At 32.5% G+C, this 22,956-nt stretch overlaps 1 protein-coding gene across 2 annotated transcripts in view; it reads left to right on the top strand.

The window, feature by feature from the left end:
• Positions 1–22,956, top strand: part of LOC145256353 (ATP-binding cassette sub-family C member 5-like) — a 327,323-nt gene that overhangs the window by 108,741 nt on the left and 195,626 nt on the right. For both annotated transcript variants that reach the window (XM_080115176.1, XM_080115185.1), the window contains exons 7-10: positions 3,556–3,641; positions 4,763–4,936; positions 13,824–13,886; positions 18,136–18,220. In XM_080115176.1, coding sequence (XP_079971302.1) covers positions 3,556–3,641; positions 4,763–4,936; positions 13,824–13,886; positions 18,136–18,220 — 408 coding nt within the window. The remainder of the gene's footprint in view (positions 1–3,555; positions 3,642–4,762; positions 4,937–13,823; positions 13,887–18,135; positions 18,221–22,956) is intronic.

The following is a 22,956-nucleotide window of genomic DNA, read 5'->3' as shown; positions in this document are numbered from 1 at the left end:
AAAATACCCTGGTATTTTTGTTTCTTAATCCCATTCACCCAGAGGAAGTCTCGAAATAAAGACGAAACGTTGATGAACACATAATACGGTTTGTTCCTTCTCATTTCTTTCTCTCTCTCTCTCTCTCTCTCTCTATATATATATATATATATATATATATATATATATATAAGACGAAACGTTGATGAACACATAATACGGTTTGTTCCTTTTTATTTCTCTATTTTGTCGGAATACTATTTCCATATTTCTCATCATATATATATATATATATATATATATATATATATATATATATATATATATATATATAAAGCTCTGTGTGTGTGTGTGTGTGGTCACGAATAGGCTCCTATATGGTTGACTATTTTAAAAAACTGATTACATATAACGATAGAAGATGTATCGAGACACAGGAATGGGTACGTTTGATCCTGCAGAACGGTGGTTCATTAAAATTGTGGGTCTGCGTACGCACCTGGTCAAAAAAAAGAAAAAAACAAAGTATAGAAATAAAAAATTTAAAAATTAAAAAAAAAAAACTAAAAATTAAAAAATTAAAAAAATAAACATTTACAAGTGTTTTTGATATAGATGTACATAAGAATACTTTGATAAGTGTGTTTAAATAGGGATGGTATAATAAAATTGTGGGATCTTCGTTCGCGCCTGGCCTCCATAGAATGGAAATAGGCACAAACTTTAATAAAGACTTTTCATATTTATCTGCATAAGTATACTTTAATAATTATGTTTGAGTTTGAAAAAATATTGTATAATAAAATTATCGGGTGTTCGTTCGCGCCTGAGCTCCATAGAATGGAAATATGTCACAAAGTTTAACAATGTTTTTTTAATATAGATCCACAGAATATTGTAATAAACGTTTCAGTGTGAACAGGTGTGGTATAATAAATTATGGGGTTTATCTATTTTATTTTTACTTTCATCATATTTTGCTTTGGTTTTGATACCCCCGAATTCGAAGCTATCTCTTTACAACCCTTCCTTTTCATAACCTATCATACTTTCATAAATCAGAGTCCATGATCTGTAGGCTGTTTTTGACGGGTACTTTTGCTAGTATATATATATATATATATATATATATATATATATATATATATATATATATAGTGGTCCGTTTACACTGGAAATGATCGGTCCGATTTGTATGTGGATGTAGCTTTATGAGGTTGTAGAATGATGGTAATTTACTGTTCTTACGGATGAAGTTAAGTCTATGTTGTTTAAGAAGGTTCCTTCTGACACAAATGGGATCTGGAGATGCGTGGTTGTTCATAGTTAATGATTGTTAAAATTTTATGTTGAAGTTTTGATCGAGTTTAAAAACCGATCTTGTATCTAATTCTGCCCTCGTGGGGAGACAAGTAAATAGGAATATAATTACGTTATGACATGACAACGATGTTTTTAATAATAATTTTAAAAGGGATATTAATAAACAAATCAATAAAAGTAAAATAAGAAATTTAATTACTCAAATAAATAATTTATACGTGAATACTTATATATAATAAAAAAAATTAAGATCTGTGAATTTATAGATAACATGATAGGAATCCGAATAGATTTCACATTAAACGCTATCTCGATTATAAATTCAAAGCATCAGCCGTTCCCATTTTAAGTTAAGTCCTCCTAATGTAACACGTCTCTTATTTAATCTTCAAATTTCACTCAACGCCTTTAATGGATAACCTACCCAGACTTTCAAATCACGCGCGACCACGCGTGATTATCCGGCTACAGAAATACCACAGCTAACATCAGGTGGACTTAACTTAAAATTCTTCCATTCTACATCATGACGAAGAATTAGAGGAAAAATATATACATACAGATTGAAAAAAGGGGTGTATATCTCCGAATATATCTCTCTCTTTAAAAATAAACATTCGTTTATTTTATAAAGGTTAAAAAAAATTCGCGTTATTTGGCTTTAAAGTGTTAAATGTAACACGTCTCTTATTTGATTTTCAAATTTCACTCAACGCATTTAATGGATAACCTACCCAGACTTATACACGCACACACACACACACACACACATACACACACGCACACATACACACACACACACACACACACATATATATATATATATATATATATATATATATATATATATATATATATATATATATATATATATTAGTCCTCGCGCGAAAGAGCAGGACACAAAATGTTTTAAATAATAATAATAAAACTAGAATAACAATAACAAAGACTTTCGCTGGCGAGAGCTACTATTGACCGTAACTACTTATACACTCCTTTTGAAATTTTCATCTCTATTTTTCTCGTTACGTACTGAATATTTGTTTATGAAACTTATATGAAATATGTTCATTAAATTTTAAAGATTTTCTATTCTGAAAGAAGTTTGTTGCAATTTAAAAACAATATCTTTCATCTAGCAATTAATGATATAGATATAAAAGTTTTAATGATTTTTTTTTAAGTGCAACAGAATGTACATTACATAAAATAAATCCAAGGTAATTTTTTGATTCAAATTAAATTAAATTTTTGTACCTTACTTTGTAAAATTTATAAACGTGCACTTTGAAGATAAATAAATTTCAAATTGAATCTTGTACCTTCCTTTTTAAAGGCTATAGTAAAAACTTTTTGTTTAACAATTTTCATGCCTTGGATGAAATGCTTTTCTAACTTGTATATATATATATATATATATATATATATATATATATATATATATATATATATATATATATATATATATATATATGCGCTTTTAGCATAACTCCATGTCTCTCTTCCTCTCTCTCTCTCTCTCTCTCTCTCTCTCTCTCTCTCTCCCTCTCACTCACTCACTCTTTCTCTTGCAGTTTAAAACACTAAAGATAATTCGTGTTTTGGATTCTTCGATCTATTGTTCTTATCCTGTGTGCTATTTTCACGTTTCGGTCGATGTACTCTCTAACTTTCTACAGATGTATCTTGTCGAACTCGGGAACTTTTCTGATAAGGACAGTAATCCGAAGAATCCTAATAATACGAATAATCAATCATATATTATTTTTATTTATTTATTTAATCCTTTAATATGGACTTCATAATTTGTGTATTTATTCTTTTTGCAGACTGCTGTCCTCATCTGCATAGTTGTTGTTATTTCACATTCGAGGTCGTGGCGTAGTGGATAGAGGCGTTGAGTCTTTACTGTTCCAGGCGAGCATTGTCTTAAGATAGCGGTTTCAATCTTACCAAGGCCAGAGGATTAGTTAGTGAAACAAAGACAACTATGAAGATGAAGATAACAGTTCGCAAAAGAATGATCAATGCACGAATAATCAATGCTCATCTAACAATTTCAGACCCTAACATTAATGTTTAAATAAGTATCAAACAGTTATACGCAGTATAAGTCTTCCTTTGCACATCTGCTTTGCTACTGATTATGAATGGTTTTTCCCGGGTCAATGTCGATCATCTCTACAAGTATTTATGCATATCATGTTTTATCTTTTATTTGGTCGTAATTTCCTCATTGTTTTCTTTTCCAAGGAACCAGAGTAAGGAACGCTTGTCTCGGGTTGGTGTACGATAAAATTCTACGTCTCCAAAACATTAACAACAAACAAATTGGTGAGGTGAGTTGAACGCTCAAAACTGTCTTTGATCCATTTGAACTCGTCCCATTTCATTTATTACATTTTATGGTATAACAAAAGAAACGACGCATTTTTTTAGATAAGGGTTGATAATTTGTGCAATTCAGAATATTCGGACTACTGTTCTCAATCTTACAATGTTACAGGTTTTAATCAGTTTTAAGTGGCAGTCTTTTGTGGGTCGGAAATAAAAAATACCCGAGTTCTTCTTTTGTTCGTCCTATGAAGAGTCCAGAATATCTTACTATTACCAATGACATTGTATTTATTTAATCATGTTATTTATTTAATCATGTTTCTACTAAATAATTTGGTAATAAGAGTTTTCTTGACATTCCAATCTTGTCTTTCTGCAATAACCTATGCTCCAATTAATAAAAGTAATAAGTAATAATCAGGAGTAAGCAACAGTCTTCCATAGGTTTAAGCTTCAATTTTCAATTCCAGCGACACTAAGAATACAATTACAAGTTATTTAAGACGCCTACATGGTCATGGGTGATGGAAAAAAAGCAAGTTATTTATGTGGATTCCGTTCAAAATTCTGGACAGATTCCTGAGTTCGAAAAGACCCACTTGTCGTTGTGACGAAACGTTGTGAAAATAACATTCAAAATGAGATCAGACGTCCGAATGATTCAAATAATTCAAATAATTCAAAGTTTCTGAAATAGTTTATCAAAAGCCTTCAAAGCAGAAATTATAAGTTGAAGGGAACGAACCATTATTACAAAAGTATAAAAGCTTAAATACAATAGTTATTTAATTAGGTTTCTTCATTTGGTTACAAAGAATTATCTTGTCATTTCAGTCTTCACTTTGAGCGAGAAACCGTGGCGCAACGGATAAAAGTGATAAGTGATAATCAGTTCAAAATGACAGTCTTCTACGGGTTAGGGTTATATTCTCATAACGGACGATACTAAGAATATAATTACGAATTACTTCAGACTTGTACATGAGGAATGAAAAGAGAAAAACAAAAGCATAAAAATATACAAGGATTTGATGTCAGGTTATAATGTTAAACATATTTGATAGCCATGGAACGCTGGGTGAATCAACTAGTACATTTATGATCCTTTCATTTCTATTTCCAGCTGGTAAACATCTTCGTAAATGATGCCCTCCGATTGTACCTTATGTGCTTGATATCACCATATTTATTTTCAATTCCTTTCTACCTTTTCCTTGGACTTGGATATTCAATCTACCTCATCAGGAGCTGGGGGCTTTTGGCGGCTGCCATTTTTTACCTCAGTTACAAACTGCAGGTAAGTAAAACAATTTTTACAACTTGAATATTCGATTATTATAATAAATGTGAGTTAATCAACGTTTGTTTCCACAATGCTATTTTCTATATATTTTGATCACACCAAATACGAAGGTCGTTTCAAAAGTAAAGCCTCCTATTTGTTAACTAAAAAGTGTAAGAGCTACGAAGACGGGGGTGATACCATTAAAACGAGCGATCTTTTGTTTCCTATAATTTATTCATCTATATTCTTAATGCATTTTTGTCAGGAATTCAATAATGCATCTTCATTTTTGAAGCACGTAGATGACAGGGTTGGTTTCTTAGAGTCTCACACCGTCAATATTTACAATAGAGAAATTAAACTTTCAGGACATGACTGCGTAAGTTCAGTCAATTATAACAATGCAATTTGCAGTCCCCTCTTATCGATTCGGGCGTAAAAACTAGGGGGCATTACTTTTGGAACGCTCCTCGTACCTCAATTTGGATAACAACTTATGTTAAAATATAAAATATATCCATTTGTCTCAATCCTTCATCATACCTGCAAGTCTTAATATGTCTTCTTGCTTGATATATTGATTGATATTGGTTCTGTGTGATCTTCCCGCTGAGCTATATCACTGATTTGGAATCCACAAAAGAATATCGCTTCAGCAATGTCCAGCAAATCTGGTTATTGTCTCTTATTTGTCTCTGTCTCTCTGTCTGTCTTTCTGTATGTATGTATGTATGTATGTATGTATGTATGTATGTATCTCTCTCTCTCTCTCTCTCTCTCTCTCTCTCTCTCTCTCTCTCTCTCTCTCTCTCTCTCTCTAAAAATATGTGTGTGCGCCCTCTGCTATTTTTTTTCATATGATCACAGTGCACGTAACAAACGATTCCGTTATAATACTTTTCAATATATCTGAACAATTGTATATTAATCACCATCCAATCATCTAGTTTGTAACATCTTCTTGACTCTCTTACTCCATCTCTCTCTCTCTCTCTCTATCCTCCATTGCACCTGGTAGACTTTTATCAGTGCGTTGTGAGTCTTATGCTAGTTGCTAGATGTAGATTCTGCGCAGTATCCTCACTGAGACACAACCTCTGTTTTGGGATCCACAAGAATATCCCTGATGATTTCACCCCTAGCCATTCAATAGTGCCAAGCAAATCTGGTTCTTCTCTCTCTGATCAAAGCCGAGATCTAAGAAAGATATTCATAGATTTGCTTTCTCGTGTAGTGCTGTCTGCAGCGAGATTCGAAGATCAGCTCTTAGCAATATGATGTACAAACCCTCAGTTTCTTCTTTTGGTAAAACTCCGGATTCTACTTCCATATAAAAGAACGGTTTCGACAAAGAAGTCAACTTTTTGGAGGTAGAGAGATTTCTTGTTTACTTTTATCTTGTCCAGCCCACGTGTTACTGATTCGCATGTGGAATTTAGTTTTGTAACTTTACTACCAAGATAGATAAACTCTTCCACATATTTAGAAAGTCGTTATTAAAGAAGAGATATGTTGGGTTAGAAGAATAAAAGTTTCATTATAATTGTTCTAATAAATGATCCTGTGTATTATCCTCACCATTCCTTAATTTATAGTGTGGCACCAGCACTCGTATTTATATTTTCTCTATTTTTCTCGGTTCAGTGTCGCCGTTTATCGATCGTCTATCTATTATTATACTAAATTTGGGTTATTCAACGTTTATTTCCCTACGTATTTTTCTTATAAATTTTTATTACACAAAATACACTCTACATGTTATTCCTCACTTCTGGAAAAGATTTATATTAGAAAAACTTCCATTTTAATCGTTGTAATTAGCCGCAATTCATTTTTAAGATCATCCATTTTTTGTTTTATTTCTATTCATCCCTCTCACTCTCTTCGACTCTATTCTGCCTAACGCCTATTTTATACAGTATATGTGCCCTCTCTCTTAGTCTATCTCTCTTTCTCTCTCTTTTCTTCTTTGTGTTTCTTTACAGTTGAACGTAATAAAGGCAGCAAATAATAAAAAGAGTATCTATTATAAACAAAATGGATATCAGCACAACTAGTAATTGTATTTAACCTCTAATTTGAGAGTGGAAGAGGGAGAAAAGGGTTAAATATAGTGAGTACAGAGAGACTAATTTTGTATTTTTGTCTTCTAATTTTTATACTTAATTCACTTTGCGAACAATTTAACCAGAGCTCCATGAGTGGCCAACCGGGTCACATTTTTATACACACATTCAGGCAACAGACTTCTTCAGTCTTTGATAAACTATGGATACCCACGAATGGGTCCCTGCGCGTGAAATTTTTGTGGCAGAAGGTGCGCAATCTCCAACCACACCTCTCCTGAGTCGACATTGTTAAATACCAATGGCAAGTGAAGTGTATGTACAAGACGACTGGAAACAAATGCCGAGATAAGCAGAGAGCACATAGAGCGCCTAAAATTCCCCAATGGTCACCCATCTGGTACTAATCAGACTCAACGTTGCTTAACTTCAGTGATCTGCCGAGAACCGGTGTGTCAACGCGATTATGCCATACACACACACAGATAATACGCACAAACACACATCACACACATCACACACGCACACACACACACACATATATATATACATATATATATATATTCATCTCAGTTAAATCATAATTTCTCATCTCGTCTTGGTTAAAGATTCTAGTCGGCCTTATCAGTGATTTTAGCTCTTATTTGTTCTGTTTTATTTTTAATAGTTTAAAACTATCTATATACACGAAGTGATTAATATTTTATTTTCTGTTTTGAAATTCTTATCCAGCATTGTACCTCTTGAATATGTTAAGTGATATCATAGCTCTGATAAGAAAAAAGAGTGGAGATAAAGTCTGTTGTCATTCTTATCTCTGTCGTATGTTGGCGTCTGCTTGTCCGTTTCAGTCCGCATGTTCCCATTACTTTCTCGATAAAGTTAATAGCTTTGTTAGATATCTTGTACATCGTTAGCATTCAATTATTTTTGCTTAACGGATTGTACTATATGCCTTTTGTAGTCAATCCATGTCATTCTGATGTTCTTTATTGTGTTTTAAGGGTATGTGGGCTTATTTTTTATCGATATATATAGCAGGTCATTTATCCGTCTGTTGCTTTACAGTCCCCTTTCGGTTATTTGCAAAGTAGTTCGCGACTATTAAAGATGTGGCTCTTCTTCTTCTTCTTCTTCTTCTTTTTCTTCTTCTTATATTATTATTATTATTATTATTATTATTATTATTATTTACTTGAAGTTTTCACACAGACCATTAAACCTCTCTCTCTCTCTCTCTCTCTCTCTCTCTCTCTCTCTCTCTCTCTCTCTCTCTCTGAACAACCTGTGATGTTACCTGGAGTCTGAGTGACTAACGTCTTTCCAGTTTTCCAGTACTCTTTCGAAAACTTCTGTAAATGAATATACGTTATCACTACAGCCGATTACCATTTTCTCGCTGGCAGTCGCCATTTGTCCTCGCTGGAATCTAGGTGACAACAAGCTTCCCTTCTCCGTCTCATTGATCTCCTGTGATCTGCTGAAACGGCGAAATATACGATCTGGCAAGACTTTTTCTTCTTGTTAACTATTATGACGTCCGCTTTTCTTGCTTGGCTGGGTTTATCTGTTTGTACGCCCACATCCCATAGGATTTTGTGATTTTTGTTTTCAAGATTGCAACTTCTGTCCAATGACGGCATTAGAGGCCTAAGAGCCACACATTTTGGACGCGTTCATTCTCAGGTACGACAACGTCTTCTGGAGAATAAGTCCCTTACACTTAGAACAGCTTATGAGTAAGCCTATACCTTTGAATGTGCTATACAGCAGTCTAGTTCTTATTTACAATCAGACACCCTTTACGCTTTACGAGTTTCATGCCATGCCAAAGATACCCGCTGTTATAAATGTGGAAAACTTGGTCATTTTTCAAAAGTATGCAAAACCCTAGAACTTCTAGAACCCTATATTATTTTAATTTGAATTCATCGAAATGAGTATTATTTATTAATTTTATTTATTGCGGACTATTATCCTCATCTTTTATCAGTTTTTTTCACCACGTTTTGGCCAAGTAAGCCTCTGGCCGGCTTTGGGTAGGATTGAAACCACTTTCTTCAGACAACTTTCACCTGGAACCGTAGAAATTTAACGTCTCTATCAACTGCGCCACGATAGATGATAGAGACGTTGAATCTTTACGGTTCCAGGTGAAAGTTGTCTGAAGAAAGCGGTTTCAATCCTACCCAAAGCCGGCTAGAGGCTTACTTGGCAAAAACGTGGTGAGACAACAACTACTGAAGGCAGTAATTCATTGACTCTGAGATTAAAAAAATGAATACTCCAGGAGGGTATAATTGAGCCCAGCAAATCACCCTGAAGGGCTCAGCTAGTTATAACAACTTCTAAAAACCATAAAAAGACAATTGTTATAGATTACTCCCAAACTATAAATAGATTTACTCTTTTGGACGCCTTCCAACTACCCAGGATAGATGAAATGATAGGCGAAATAGCCAAATATCGTGTGTTTAGCACTCTGGACTTGAAAAGCGCGTACTCTCAGATCGCCATTAGATCTAGAGACAAGCTATACACAGCTTTCGAGGCGAACGGTTGACTATATCAATTTCGCAGGATTCCTTTTGGCGTTACGAATGGAGTATCCAGCTTCCAAAGGATAGTTAACCAAATCATAACGGATGAAAAACTGGAATCCACATTTGCGTACATTAACAACGTCATAGTATGTGGCCATAATAAAAAGGAACACGACGAAAATCTCAGACAGTTCGTGTCCGCCGTCGACAATACAACCTTATACCTAAACGAAGACAAATGTTCGTTTGGACTTGACAAAATAAACTACTGGGGTATACCATAAGCAAAGGTTTTATGGCACCGGACGCAGATCGATTGAAACCTTTACTCTAGATACCTGTCCCTCATAATCGGCCTTCCCTTCGACGTGCTATGGACATGTTTGCTCACTACTTTCAATGGATTGCATCGTTCTCAGAAAAGATACATTCATTAACACAAGTAGAGACGTTTCCTCTGTCCCGTCAAGCTGTTGAGGCATTCGAGGGACAGAAAAAGGATATTGCGAAATCAACAATTACAACAATAGATCAAAATATTCCTCTGATTGTTGAAATGGGTGCGTCAGACTGTGCTATTGCTGATTCTTTGAGACAAGCTGATCGTCCTGTAGCCTTTTTCCAGGGACCCTCTTACGGACTGAAAGAGGACACCCCGCAATTGAAAAGGAAGCCTACGCTATAGTCGAGGCATTAAGAAAACGGCGGCACTACCTGATCGGACGTCACTTTAAACTTATTACTGACAAAAAATAAGTTGATTTTATGTTCAACTCTAAGACTACAAGCAATAAGTAAATAAAGAATGAGAAAATAGCGAAGTGGAGAATCTTGTTTCTCCTTTGACGCCACCTACCGACCCGGCAAGGAGAACTTAACAGCTGATACACTGTCAAAGGTATGCTGTGCAGCATCAAGCGGGGACGAACTCCGAATACTACATGACAATCTCTTTCAACTAGGCATTTCTCGAATGGTTCATGCTGTGAGGTGTAGAAACTTGCCTTTCTCATCGGAGAAGTTAAAAAGAATTACAAATTCCTGCCGAAGGTGCGTTGAAATAAAGCCTCGGTTTTATAAACCCAAAACTAGCGTTTTAATAAAAGCAACACAACCTTTTGAAAGGCTCAATCTTGAATTTAAAGGACCGTTATCAAGCAAAACAAGGAACTAATATATATTAACTGTTGTCGACGAATATTCACGGTTTCCTTTTGCCTTCCCTTGCTCAGACATATCAGTTACTGCAATTATACAATACCTATGTTCACTATTCGCCGTCTTGTTATGTATTCGTCTTATTAGAGACGATGAATTATATATTTGTTGTTGTATCTAATCAAGGCGAACGTCGTGTGATCGTCTAGTTGTTCTTTCTATTAAATGGCATGTTCATATGCCGTTGTGTGCGTGTGTGTGTATTTTTGGACATACCTTCTGCGTCGTCGATGTTGATCTATCTGGAATCATCTCGTGTCTTGGAGGGGAGACGGATACCTGTTTTGGACGAAGATTCATTTCATTCCAAGACAAGGAATTTCATTCCAAGACAAGTTTTATAGTTTTTAATCACTTTTCCAGATGTCTCGCAGAAGGATGGAAAGTGAATCTCTGGCTTGCGTGGTTTACTCTTGGTCTCATTTCTACACACGTCAGTGTCCCCCCCCCCCAGTGAAGGGGAGGAGACGACTGTTAAGCCGTCCGTCGCCTTCTAAGTCCAAACCAAATCTCCACGACCCAGCTAACCTGATCACGTTACTCAAACGCACATCCGATCAGCTGACCCTCACTACCCGTCAACGTGTCTACAATATAATTTACACACCTCCCTCCCTCCCTCCCTCCGTCTCTCTCTCTATCTCTCTCTCTCTCTCTCTCTCTCTATCCATTCTATAACATTCCTTCCTCCATTATTATTTAAAATGTATGGCGAAGATATACATTTTCTACTACCCACTTTCTACTAAGGGAATCCTAAGCTCACCCCACTGGCAAAGGAACTGTCATAACATTATCCAATAAATCATAACATCTAATAAATAAAATAGCATCCACAATTAATACCATGTGGCCCGAATCCTTGCGCCCTCGAAGGTCAACCTCCCTGTGACCCATCTCGCATCTTAGGATCATGCAGAGATCACGATATCTCTCGTCACGCTATAACGCGTTTCCATAAGCATATGACTCCTACGAGGTAAAAGATTTTTCTTATAACATTACGAGAGCATTTTTCTATGTCTCCCGCCGAATTACGCATCCGGAGAAAAATCCCACGAAAAAAACGAAAAAAAAAAAATCCACGACTATTTCGAAAATTAAAATAAATACTCTGAATATACTGAACCTTTGACTCTTCTAAAACTTAAGAACTAGTTGACCCCTTATTCAACCCCAGTAGTGTGTCTTTTTTTACATTGCTTAAATCTTATTTCTTTCTCTTTTTCCCCAATTTTATTATCATTATTATGATCATTATTAATTAATTAACAACATGTTCTTACTTTTAGATTAATTATTATTTCAATAAACCCCACAAGGCAAAGATTCACTCCACCACTCTGCGAAAAAAATACATGTCAAAGAAAAAGAAAAACCTACACAATTTTGATTTGAGAAAACATTAATTACATAAAAAAATAAAGATGCTTTCCCCATGCCTAGTCTCACATTTGGGGGAGGCGGTAGTTTACTGCATTAATTTATTATGTGGTTTATCGCTTTGTCTTTTTGTCCACGGAGTCTGCATTTGCTGTTTATTTATGTCTTATCGACCGTTGCTTTTATGTGGTTTGCTCTAATAGCCTGATCTTGTGCGTCTTTTATTAGGAATTCAGTTTCTCTGTTAAGTTGCCCTTTTTGTAGTCATATTCAAGTGTTTCTGTTGATCTCACCTTTTGTCATCCTCATGAATCGTCCATGCAATGATTTTTCTCACAATTTTTTCTCGGCTTATCCCTTGTCTCTCTGCTCCCTGTCTTGTATATTTTTTTCGTTGTCTTTTGCTACATTCACACAATCTTCTATACAAACCAGTCCTAATCAACCGTCTTTCCTTTTTACGTAGAGTCGATCAGTATCATCCTTTGGGTGTAGTGCATTGTGCATGGTCATATGTTTTCTAGTTCTGGTCAGAATGTCTCAGTTCTTCGTTAGCTCAACCTATAAACGGTCCAGTGTATCTTACTAGCAATACTACCCATGTGTTTATGCTTTTTGTTAGGTTTCTCAATATAGTTTAGTTTCTAAGAGTTTTCTCGTTCTTATAAAGTATTCTTTATCAATTTTCTCTTTGATTTCTATTGCTGTGATGGCGTCTGCTTCCAGAACTCCCAAATATATGTAGGTCTCATGCTCGCGTAATATTCTAATTTTCACCTGATTGAGTCCTTACTTTCCGTTACCCTCAGTTTTCATCCTCTTATAATTAGCAGCGTGCACTTTTCCATACCGAATTCCATTCGGATATACTGGCTGAAGATTCTGGTTATATTTCTTAGCGTGTCTAGTTGCTTTTTGTTTCTTTCAAAAAGATTCAGGTCGTCCATATACATTAGATCGTTCATTCTTGCGTCTGTATTAGTAAACTTGTATTCTACTTGGCACTTCCTCAGTATATTATTAATGGGCATAATGGCTATGATAAACAGTAGTGGTGATATCCTTGAAAGATACCTCTTTGTATTTTTATCTTAGTATTGTTCTTCAGCTGTCAATTCAAGTTTCCATGTTTTCATTGCATTGTTAATCAACTTGCTAATCTTGCCTGGTATTTTGTACATTCTCAGGCATTCGTGCTTGAATGATTCTGTCGCACACTTTCTTATAGTCGATCTTTAATTATTATTATTATTATTATTATTATTAGTAGTAGTAGTAGTAGTAGTAGTAGTAGTAGTAGTAGTAGTAGTAGTAGTAGTAGTAGTAGTAGTAGTAGTAGGGTAAGCCGCAACAGCAGTAGCAGCAAAGCACATAAACAAGATGCCATTTACCATCCATGTTGCTCAATTAACCTATCGTGCTTCCTCAGCCTTCTGACTAGGGACAAAGTGTATAATCTGTTCTTTTTTTCTCCTCTGTCAGTGAGAGAGAAATTTCCCTAGAGTGAAGTATTTTTTATTTTTCTCCTTAATTGTATTTTCCTAGCATTTAAAAGCCGACCTCATGGAGAGACAAGTAATTAAGGACCCTACCGTGCACTGGAATTCTTGCTATTTGAAGGTGCATAATCATTATCTTCTTAAACAAAAAATAATTCGTTTTTTTGTTGCACAAATTGTTTCTTTTTAGGAGTTTTTAGCCAAATACATTGCAAACGTTCGAAAGGAAACGGTTGTCCTAACTGATGAAAGGGTAAGTGTTTAATTACTTTTTGTTAATTATTTATTCCATAGCACTAATTATTTATTCCATAGCACTAATTATTTATTACGTAGCACTAATTATTTATTACATAGCACTAATTATTTATTATATAGCACTAATTATTTATTATATAGCACTAATTATTTATTACATAGCACTAATTATTTATTACATAGCACTAATTATTTATTACATAGCACTAATTATTTATTATATAGCACTAATTATTTATTACATAGCACTAATTATTTATTACATAACACTAATTATTTATTACATAGCACTAATTATTTATTACATAAGACTAATTATTTATTACATAGCACTAATTATTTATTCCATAGCACTAATTATTTATTATATAGCACTAATTATATATTACATAGCACTAATTATTTATTACATAGCACTAATTATTTATTACATAGCACTAATTATTTATTATATAGCACTAATTATTTATTACATAGCACTAATTATTTATTACATAGCACTAATTATCTATTACATAACACTAATTATTTATTACATAGCACTTATTATTTATTACATAGCACTAATTATTTATTATACAGCACTAATTATTTATTACATAGCACTAATTATTTATTACATAGCACTAATTATTTATTACATAGCACTAATTATTTATTACATAACACTAATTATTTATTACATAGCACTAATTATTTATTACATAACACTAATTATTTATTACATAGCACTTATTATTTATTACATAGCACTAATTATTTATTATACAGCACTAATTATTTATTATACAGCACTAATTATTTATTACATAGCACTAATTATTTATTATACAGCACTAATTATTTATTATACAGCACTAATTATTTATTATACAGCACTAATTATTTATTACATAGCACTAATTATTTATTACATAGCACTAATTATTTATTACATAGCACTAATTATTTATTACATAACACTAATTATTTATTACATAGCACTAATTATTTATTACATAACACTAATTATTTATTACATAGCACTTATTATTTATTACATAGCACTAATTATTTATTATACAGCACTAATTATTTATTATACAGCACTAATTATTTATTACATAGCACTAATTATTTATTACATAGCACTAATTATTTATTACATAACACTAATTATTTATTACATAGCACTAAGCTAAATTACTACGAACACTCTTAAAGAAAGTGTTCTTTTGTGTATCAAAGAATGTCTTCCGCCTTCACAACCCAATCAACTACTCAAAATCTGACTGCTCCAAATCAGACTTAATAGTAACTTAAAGTACATTTAGACGATCACCAGTTTAGAATGTTACTATAGCGTGCTGCAAAATAGGGGGAGGAGAATAACAGTTCTTTTTGTTTCTATAGTAGGCATCTACTAAAAAATAATTATTATATTTTTTACTTGGATTATTGTAAATAGTTTTAAATTCCATCTTTCATGTCTTGTTGCTGAACTGGAGAAAGGCCGTACAGCTGTACTCTACTGTTTTCTATTGACATTACTCCAAAATCTATTTTAATTCAGAGTAGTAGTAGTAGTAGTAGTAGTAGTAGTTCTCAGGGCCCCATGTATGCCGATGATATAGTAAATAAATATTCAACGATATAAAGAAACTGAAGCATAAAATTTTTAACAATTTTTACTTAATTCAACATAAAATGACCTCCAAGCAATTGATACGCTGTAAAACAATTTAAAAAACAACCAAACTGAAAATGCGTTATTGGCATCAAGAATCAGACGTTTGTATACACTAGACATGGCCAAAACGGAAGGAGGGAATTAGTATTTTTTAAATCTACCTAAAATCAAGTAATTATCCAGTCACTACAAAATTTTCACCAATTATTTAGTGACAAATAAATTTTATAACGGTGAACTGTATTTTCATAATCGATATATATATATATATATATATATATATATATATATATATATATATATTGCTTACAAAACCCCTTCTTTATTTGTGGTTACAAATATGCTTAAAATAATCAACCGAAACTGAACAAAATATATTGTATTGTAGGGAAGGTGAGGATTGTAAATAAAACAAACAAAGAAAAAAGCAACTGCGCACGTATCAAATTTAAGGTTGAAAATCCAAATTAAAAATGTGTTTCATTTTTCATCTTTTGTGTTTGCAACTGTGAAATTCGTTGAATATGTTAATAATTATTATCTTTCAGGTTAGCAAAATTGCGAAAAAACTTATTTTTAAATTTTTGAAAAGTAAATGAATAATTTTCTATCATTATATAGGAAATGCTTTGAAGAATCGACACCAAAAAAAGAACGAAAATGATAAATAATTGCGCATTTTGCTAAAATACAAAAATTTGTTTCGGCAATTTGGTGTTACGTGATATTGCCTTTCTTATGGTAGACCATAAGGCCTACAAACAGTTGTTCGCATTTGCAAACAGTTGTTCCTTTACTTTTTTCAGTGACTTGCACTGGACTTAGTTTAAAGTGTCAGGAAATTGCATCCACCACACTCTCTCATCCAAAAACACTTGGTCCTGATGGCAAGACACGGTCAAGACGACCATGAGGCAGAAGCTGTCTCCAACACATACGGCGCCTAGTATTCCCAAAATGGTCACCCATCTGGTTCTAGCCAGCCTCATCGTCGCTTAGCTAGGCAACAAATATATATATATATATATATATATATATATATATATATATATATATATCGCTTATGAAAAATAAATTAAACCCTTATAAAGTGAATCTTCACCTCATCGTCAAAACGAACGTTAAAAAATACATGGAAATTTACATGTAAAGGCTACCGTAATTTCTTCCAAACTAACAATAACTTTTGGATTTTTTAATTTCGCCACGTGAAATCTATAGAGTGAGATAAAATATGGAAGTATTTGAAATTCAGGTACTTATGTTATAATATTTTTTGCATATTTTTATAGCACATCATCCTAAATCTTATCTTGACAAAAAAATTAATTGGTTACAAAACCTTTTTAAAAAATAATCAAATGTGCTATCCATCGAGACAAAAATGGTGGTGAATGGTGTTTTTTTTTGGGGGGGGGCATTTAAAATTCTATTAAAAATAGTAGAAAAAAGGTTGTATTATTCTGCGTTTCATATGATAAAATTCAGGCTTTTATCTTTCTGGAAAAAAGTTGCTCAAGAATAATGGATTTTAATTTGTTTTAGAAAAAAACAACAACTTGGTTTTCTTCCATTTTTGGCCGTGCCTAATATGCACGAAACAAATATAGAGGTTGTAGGAAGCGTCAAAACTCTAACCTCCATTGTGGAAAGTGCTGAATAGAAAATGAACTTTTTCTAAATAATCTTGACCATCTAAATGCATCGAGTCCACCATATTAAAATGATCATACGTTATACCATGTTGGTACAAATTGCAATGGTACTACTCAAGAAATATTTAAATTATCATTAGTAGTATTTCAAGAAATATTTATTGAGTCATATGACTAGGAAAGCAGAAAATTGTTCGCATTTTTTTTTTTCAGAAACACCTTCATTTTATTCCAAGTAAACAAAAATTGCAATTTTTACGAATATATCAATTTAATTTCACTGGTGTGTATTCAGATTGTCACATGGTTATTAATTCGAAATGCTACTGGTCATATAAATACTCCGATGTGATAAAAAATATTAATTTTTATAAACATCTAAAACTAAAAGTACATACATTACTTTTCGCTTTCCTTATTTTGTCCTTTAATCCTCACATTCCATGAGCAATGTCTCTGACAAAGGGGGAAAAACTGCTGTTTTCTGAGTCGAAATCCAGCTAACACTTATCGTAGACTAGTTTTACCCTTGAAGTAGTACATTTTTTTATTTCTTGCTTCGTTTTTCAAGCTTCTTACATTAAGTAGCTTTATGTATTGCTGGGGTGATTTCTATTAAAATGGCAAAATATTCAATTCCTAGCAATCATATGAAATTTACTTATTTTATTCGTTAAATCAAAATTTTGATTCAATTATTTTGCATGAAGAAAACTTTTGTTCATCTTCTATGAAAGTAAAAATGTTGCTCAAACTGACAAAATTAACAATTTTTCAAATGCGCATTTTACATTAATTTGTTTTTACTGAAAATCCAACATTTCGTGATCTTTATTACAGTAATCGAGATCGTAGAGGGGGACAACTCATGTTTTACTTGATATTTTAAAATAATCTTTCTTTATTTTTGTTTTTCTCAGGTTCAAAAAATGGCGGAAATAATCAACAGTATGAAATTGATAAAAATGTACGCATGGGAAAAATCATTTATGGATTCTGTAATGAGTAAGTCGTCGTTTTTGTTAAACGTTGGTTAGATGTGACCTAAACAATTTACAGCAACATTTATTCTGGTTTTAATGCATAATCACCCCTTTTACTGTCTATAGTATAAAAATTTATATAAACATATTGACTGTGCTTCAATCTATGTCCCTCGTAAAACATTTGATAAAAACACTCATCTATCTACAATTGTCAACAATTTCTCGCATTGCCTAAAACTGAGCCAAATTCCATGAGCAAATTCCACTATTTGTTGTTTCGCCATCGATCTAGCACTTATTAACCCTTATTCTAGAATGACCTCCAGGGTTAGGGTTAGGGTTAGCAGTGAATCCCTCACCCCGATACCAAAATATTGAAAACAAATAAAAACTTCTGGAAATTGACGTCTACACAAAGTTATTTGAATCTTTCTTCTTTGCATAGCAACTCGGCTGGTAAAAATTGCTTTTTACATTGAACTGTGACAAAAACCATTAAAAACTACTTTTTTTAATCAGTAAACGTTTTGATATGATGCAGATAATTGCTTCTATCACAGAATGAATAAAATTTATTGATAATGAAACTTATTAAATAAAAAAAAATAAGAGAGCAAATAAAATGTTTTATCTTATTTACACTACAAATGTAGATATTGGGTATTTCACAAACAGATGTGGTGCTCGGGTTTGTTCGGGTTTTTTTTTTTACTGAAATTGTAAAAGTAAATTTATTTCCTTCTATAAATGATTCGCAAAAGTCATTTATGATTGGTGGGCGCTTTAGTTTTTCTTTATATTAAGTAAGCGTGAGAAACAAATAGACATACAGGTTGACAAACATTACTGTTTACATGCCACATCGCTCAATATGTTCTGGGCCTATTTAATCAAACACCATCTTTTAGGCGAAATTCGATTTTATTCATCCACATAAGTTCTTCTGGTGTGATTCACTGATTTCATCTAACAATGCAACAACTTTTTTCTGGAACCATTTTTCTCTGGCTTCAAAATAAGTCCCAGATTCTGATATAATTTTTTCATTAAAATCAAATCTTTCTTCCTGGAGTATTGTTTTCAGGTTTGCAAACAGCGAGTCGCCTGAGGCTGGATCTAAAGAATATCGTGTGTTCAGAAGCAACTTGAAACTCAAGTTGTTCCAACCGACTTAGCAAATTTACCAAACTTACCAAACTTACCATGCCGCCTTAAATTAATTCGGAAAGAAATTATTCACCTTATAAAAATTTTACGATGTGTGTCTTTCTTTAGGTCATCAGAAATAATAATTTATATATTGAAAATTTAATTATTCACAAATCCACTGATTTTATATGACGTGCGTCAGAAGCGGTAATACGTCATTAAATTCCTGGCAAAAGTGCATTGAGTGCTATGTCGAAAAATATATTTTAATGCACAAAAGGCCACTTGTTTTAATGGCACGACTCCAATTTTTTTTTCAACTTTTTTAGTAAAAAAAATATGAGACTTTAATTTTTGAACAACCCATGTATGGCAAAATCTCCTCCAGAGGTCTGTGCACAGCCATCATTCATCACTGACAAATACTGTATTGAGAATGCTGGTGACTATGTGGAAAAGTAAATTCTGAAGGACAAAAAGTCGCTCGTCTTTAATGGTATCACTTCCGTCTTCAAAGATTTTTAACTTTTTTAAAAAAATGGTAAGCTTTACTTTAACAGTTACCTTATATATATATATATATATATATATATATGTATATATATATATACATATATATATATACATATATATATATATACATACATACATATATATATATATCCATACATACACATACATCCATACACACACACATATATATATATATATATATATATATATATATATATATATATATATATAATTTAAAGGAGATTAGAATAATAGTCTAAAGAGCTAAGTGTATTTTAATGTAACAGTGAAATTACTAGTTTAATTAAAATACAGGAAATGCTCGTTGTAATTTAGATATATAATAAGCTCGATAGTTAAATGTCCTAGAGCTAATTCAATATTAAGTAAAGTGATTTTTAATTTAAAAATTTAAAAAAAAAATTTTAATTTAAAAATCAAATTTTAATTAAATTAAAAATCAGTTTCATAAGAAGGAACAACAACAAAGTCAATTATCTGTACGATCGTTTCGGAAATCCGTGCTTTTTATTTGTGGTATACATGAACTTATGTAGAACAATTATATATAGTTTTTTTGGTAAGCACGGTCTCCTCATCAGCAAATTTAGGAGGATTTTTATTGAATTTAAAAGACACCATAAATAAACCTAGCATTAAAAGTAAGGCAGATGAATCTGAAAAAATTGAAATAAAAGGTTTGGATTTAAAATTTATAAGAAAATTAATATAGGTTATAGATAGAAATGAGTAGAAAAAATATATATATTTGAATTTACATAATAAATTTGATTTAAAAATATATAGAGATAGTTACCTTTTAGTTTTCCTTTTTTTGAAATCAGGAACTTTTTTTACCTTTTAGTTTTTCTTTTTTTGAAATCAGGAAAAAGTAGTCATTTATGAAACTGATTTTTAATTTAATTAAAATTTGATTTTTTAATTTAAAAATTTTTTTTTAATTTTTAAATTAAAAATCACTTTACTTAATATATATATATATATATATATATATATATATATATATATATATATAAGTGAAAATGTATGTGTGTGTGTCTGTCTGTGTACATTTTCCTACACGATAACTCTATCAGTTTTCGGTCTACAGACTAATCTAATATAAGGAGTATTGAGATTTGGCAAACAAATTTTTGATCGGTTGTCGGCTAGAAATTTGCTGTTAAGGGGTCAAAGTTCAACGATTTGACCTTTGATAACTCTACCAAACTTCTCCGCCAATTTGGAGTCTAAACACTTAAAATTTTAGATATAGTTTCTTTGAACATAGATTACACTTTATAATTTTATTTGAGCTCAAAACAATAAATGTTAAAGGATCAAAATTGGGATCAAAGCTTTAACAAAAATTGACCTTTGACGTCTCTACCTAATTATTCAAGCAATTTTTGGTCTAAATATTTGAAATTTTACATAAAGCATATTTAAACATAGGGCACGCTTTTCAATCGTTTTTGGCCGAGAATTTGGCTGCCAAAGGGTCAAAGTTAAAAAGATTTTACATTTGCGATCTCTAACAAACTATTAAGCCAATTTTGGGTCTAAACATTTGAAATTTTACATAAAGGGTACTCAGACATGCAGCAAGCTTTTTAATCAGTTTCGCTGCCAAGAAGTCATGGTTGAAATAGTTGACCTTTGCATACTCTTCCAATCTACTCCGCCAATTTTGGGTCTAAACACTTGAAATTTTAGATGTATATTACCTGTACATGGGTCAAATATTCTAATTCGATTTTAGCCCAAAACAATAAATGCTAAGGGGTCAAAATTGGGGTCAAATTTTTAAAAAAAATTACCTCTGCAGTTTCTATTAACTTTTCTCTATAGTAGTTAAGGAAGTAGAAAGGTATTACATATGCACACTTTTGAATATATATATACATATGCACATAGTTATGAACAGTATATATATATATATATATTTATATATATATATATATATATATATATATATATATATATATATATATATATATATATTTCTCATGGGTTTGTACGTGGCTATGTGGCTATGTATGTTTACAAAGTAAAACTTCTCACAGTAATTCCAAAAATAAAATGAGAAACCTCCAGGCTTGATCATCACGCCGATGCTTTCTAAGGGCAATAGTGATTCTCATTTAAATAAAAATAATATGTTATATTTCGTTTAGTCAATCTGTTTGTCCTGCCTGTCCGTTTTACTTTTCTCTGAAACTGTGACACTATATCTCAGTGCTACACTCTGCAGCATGGCCGGGTGGTAATTTGGCTGTAGGCGGAAGGATATACAGTAATGCAACTCCAGAATTCCGTTTCCTTGATCGACCTCTTTTTCGTCCGGACAACATGGGGTAAGCACGCATATTTCTGTCTCTCCGTAAACGAGAGGCGAGCACCCCTCCCCATCAACACTAGTTAAGCATAGTTAGTTTAATAATTGTAGGATATGTAAAGTGTAAATTGTTTTTGTAATATGTAGTGTATATATAATGTAAAATAAATAGTTAATTATGTTTCATAAATATTACGAGTGTGTCGTGTTGTGTGTTTTCTCGTGTTTGCCATAAATGTCTCCATTAAACAACGACGCGGTCCGGAGGACGAAGGAAGATTCCAACTAGAATTCCACCAGGGTGAAGAGGTCATCTTGGGAAAATAAAGGAGCCACACACCCACATCCAATATGTCAGGTATGCTTTTCTTTTTACGGACCTTAATGACTGGCCCATCTTTACCATGAGACCGTTTCTAGGACATTTAGTGTAACACGTAATGTTGCCTTTAGACGAAAGATTGGCTCTTACAAATAGTCCACGGCATAACCAAAAATAATAGCCACCGACATCTCGACCCGTTTTTGTTGGTGTTTCCATGTGCTTATCTGTGGATATTGTTTATTCCCCGGGGAAGCGACAGTACCATAAAACTACTAAGACGATCTTGCTGAAATTTTGTATAAACCTTTGTTATGATAAGGTGCAAAGAACTAAATATTATAGTGTTCGTTTAGATGCACAGTTAAATATTTATAAGGATTAGTTACCACAATACCACATTTCTCGGAAACGACTAGTCTAAAATTTTGCG

This window comes from Euprymna scolopes, chromosome 3 (genome assembly GCF_053919585.1).
Source record: "Euprymna scolopes isolate OS-2025 chromosome 3, ASM5391958v1, whole genome shotgun sequence".
In the NCBI taxonomy this organism is placed as follows: domain Eukaryota; kingdom Metazoa; phylum Mollusca; class Cephalopoda; order Sepiida; family Sepiolidae; genus Euprymna; species Euprymna scolopes.
This window is presented reverse-complemented; position numbering and strand designations above follow the sequence as displayed.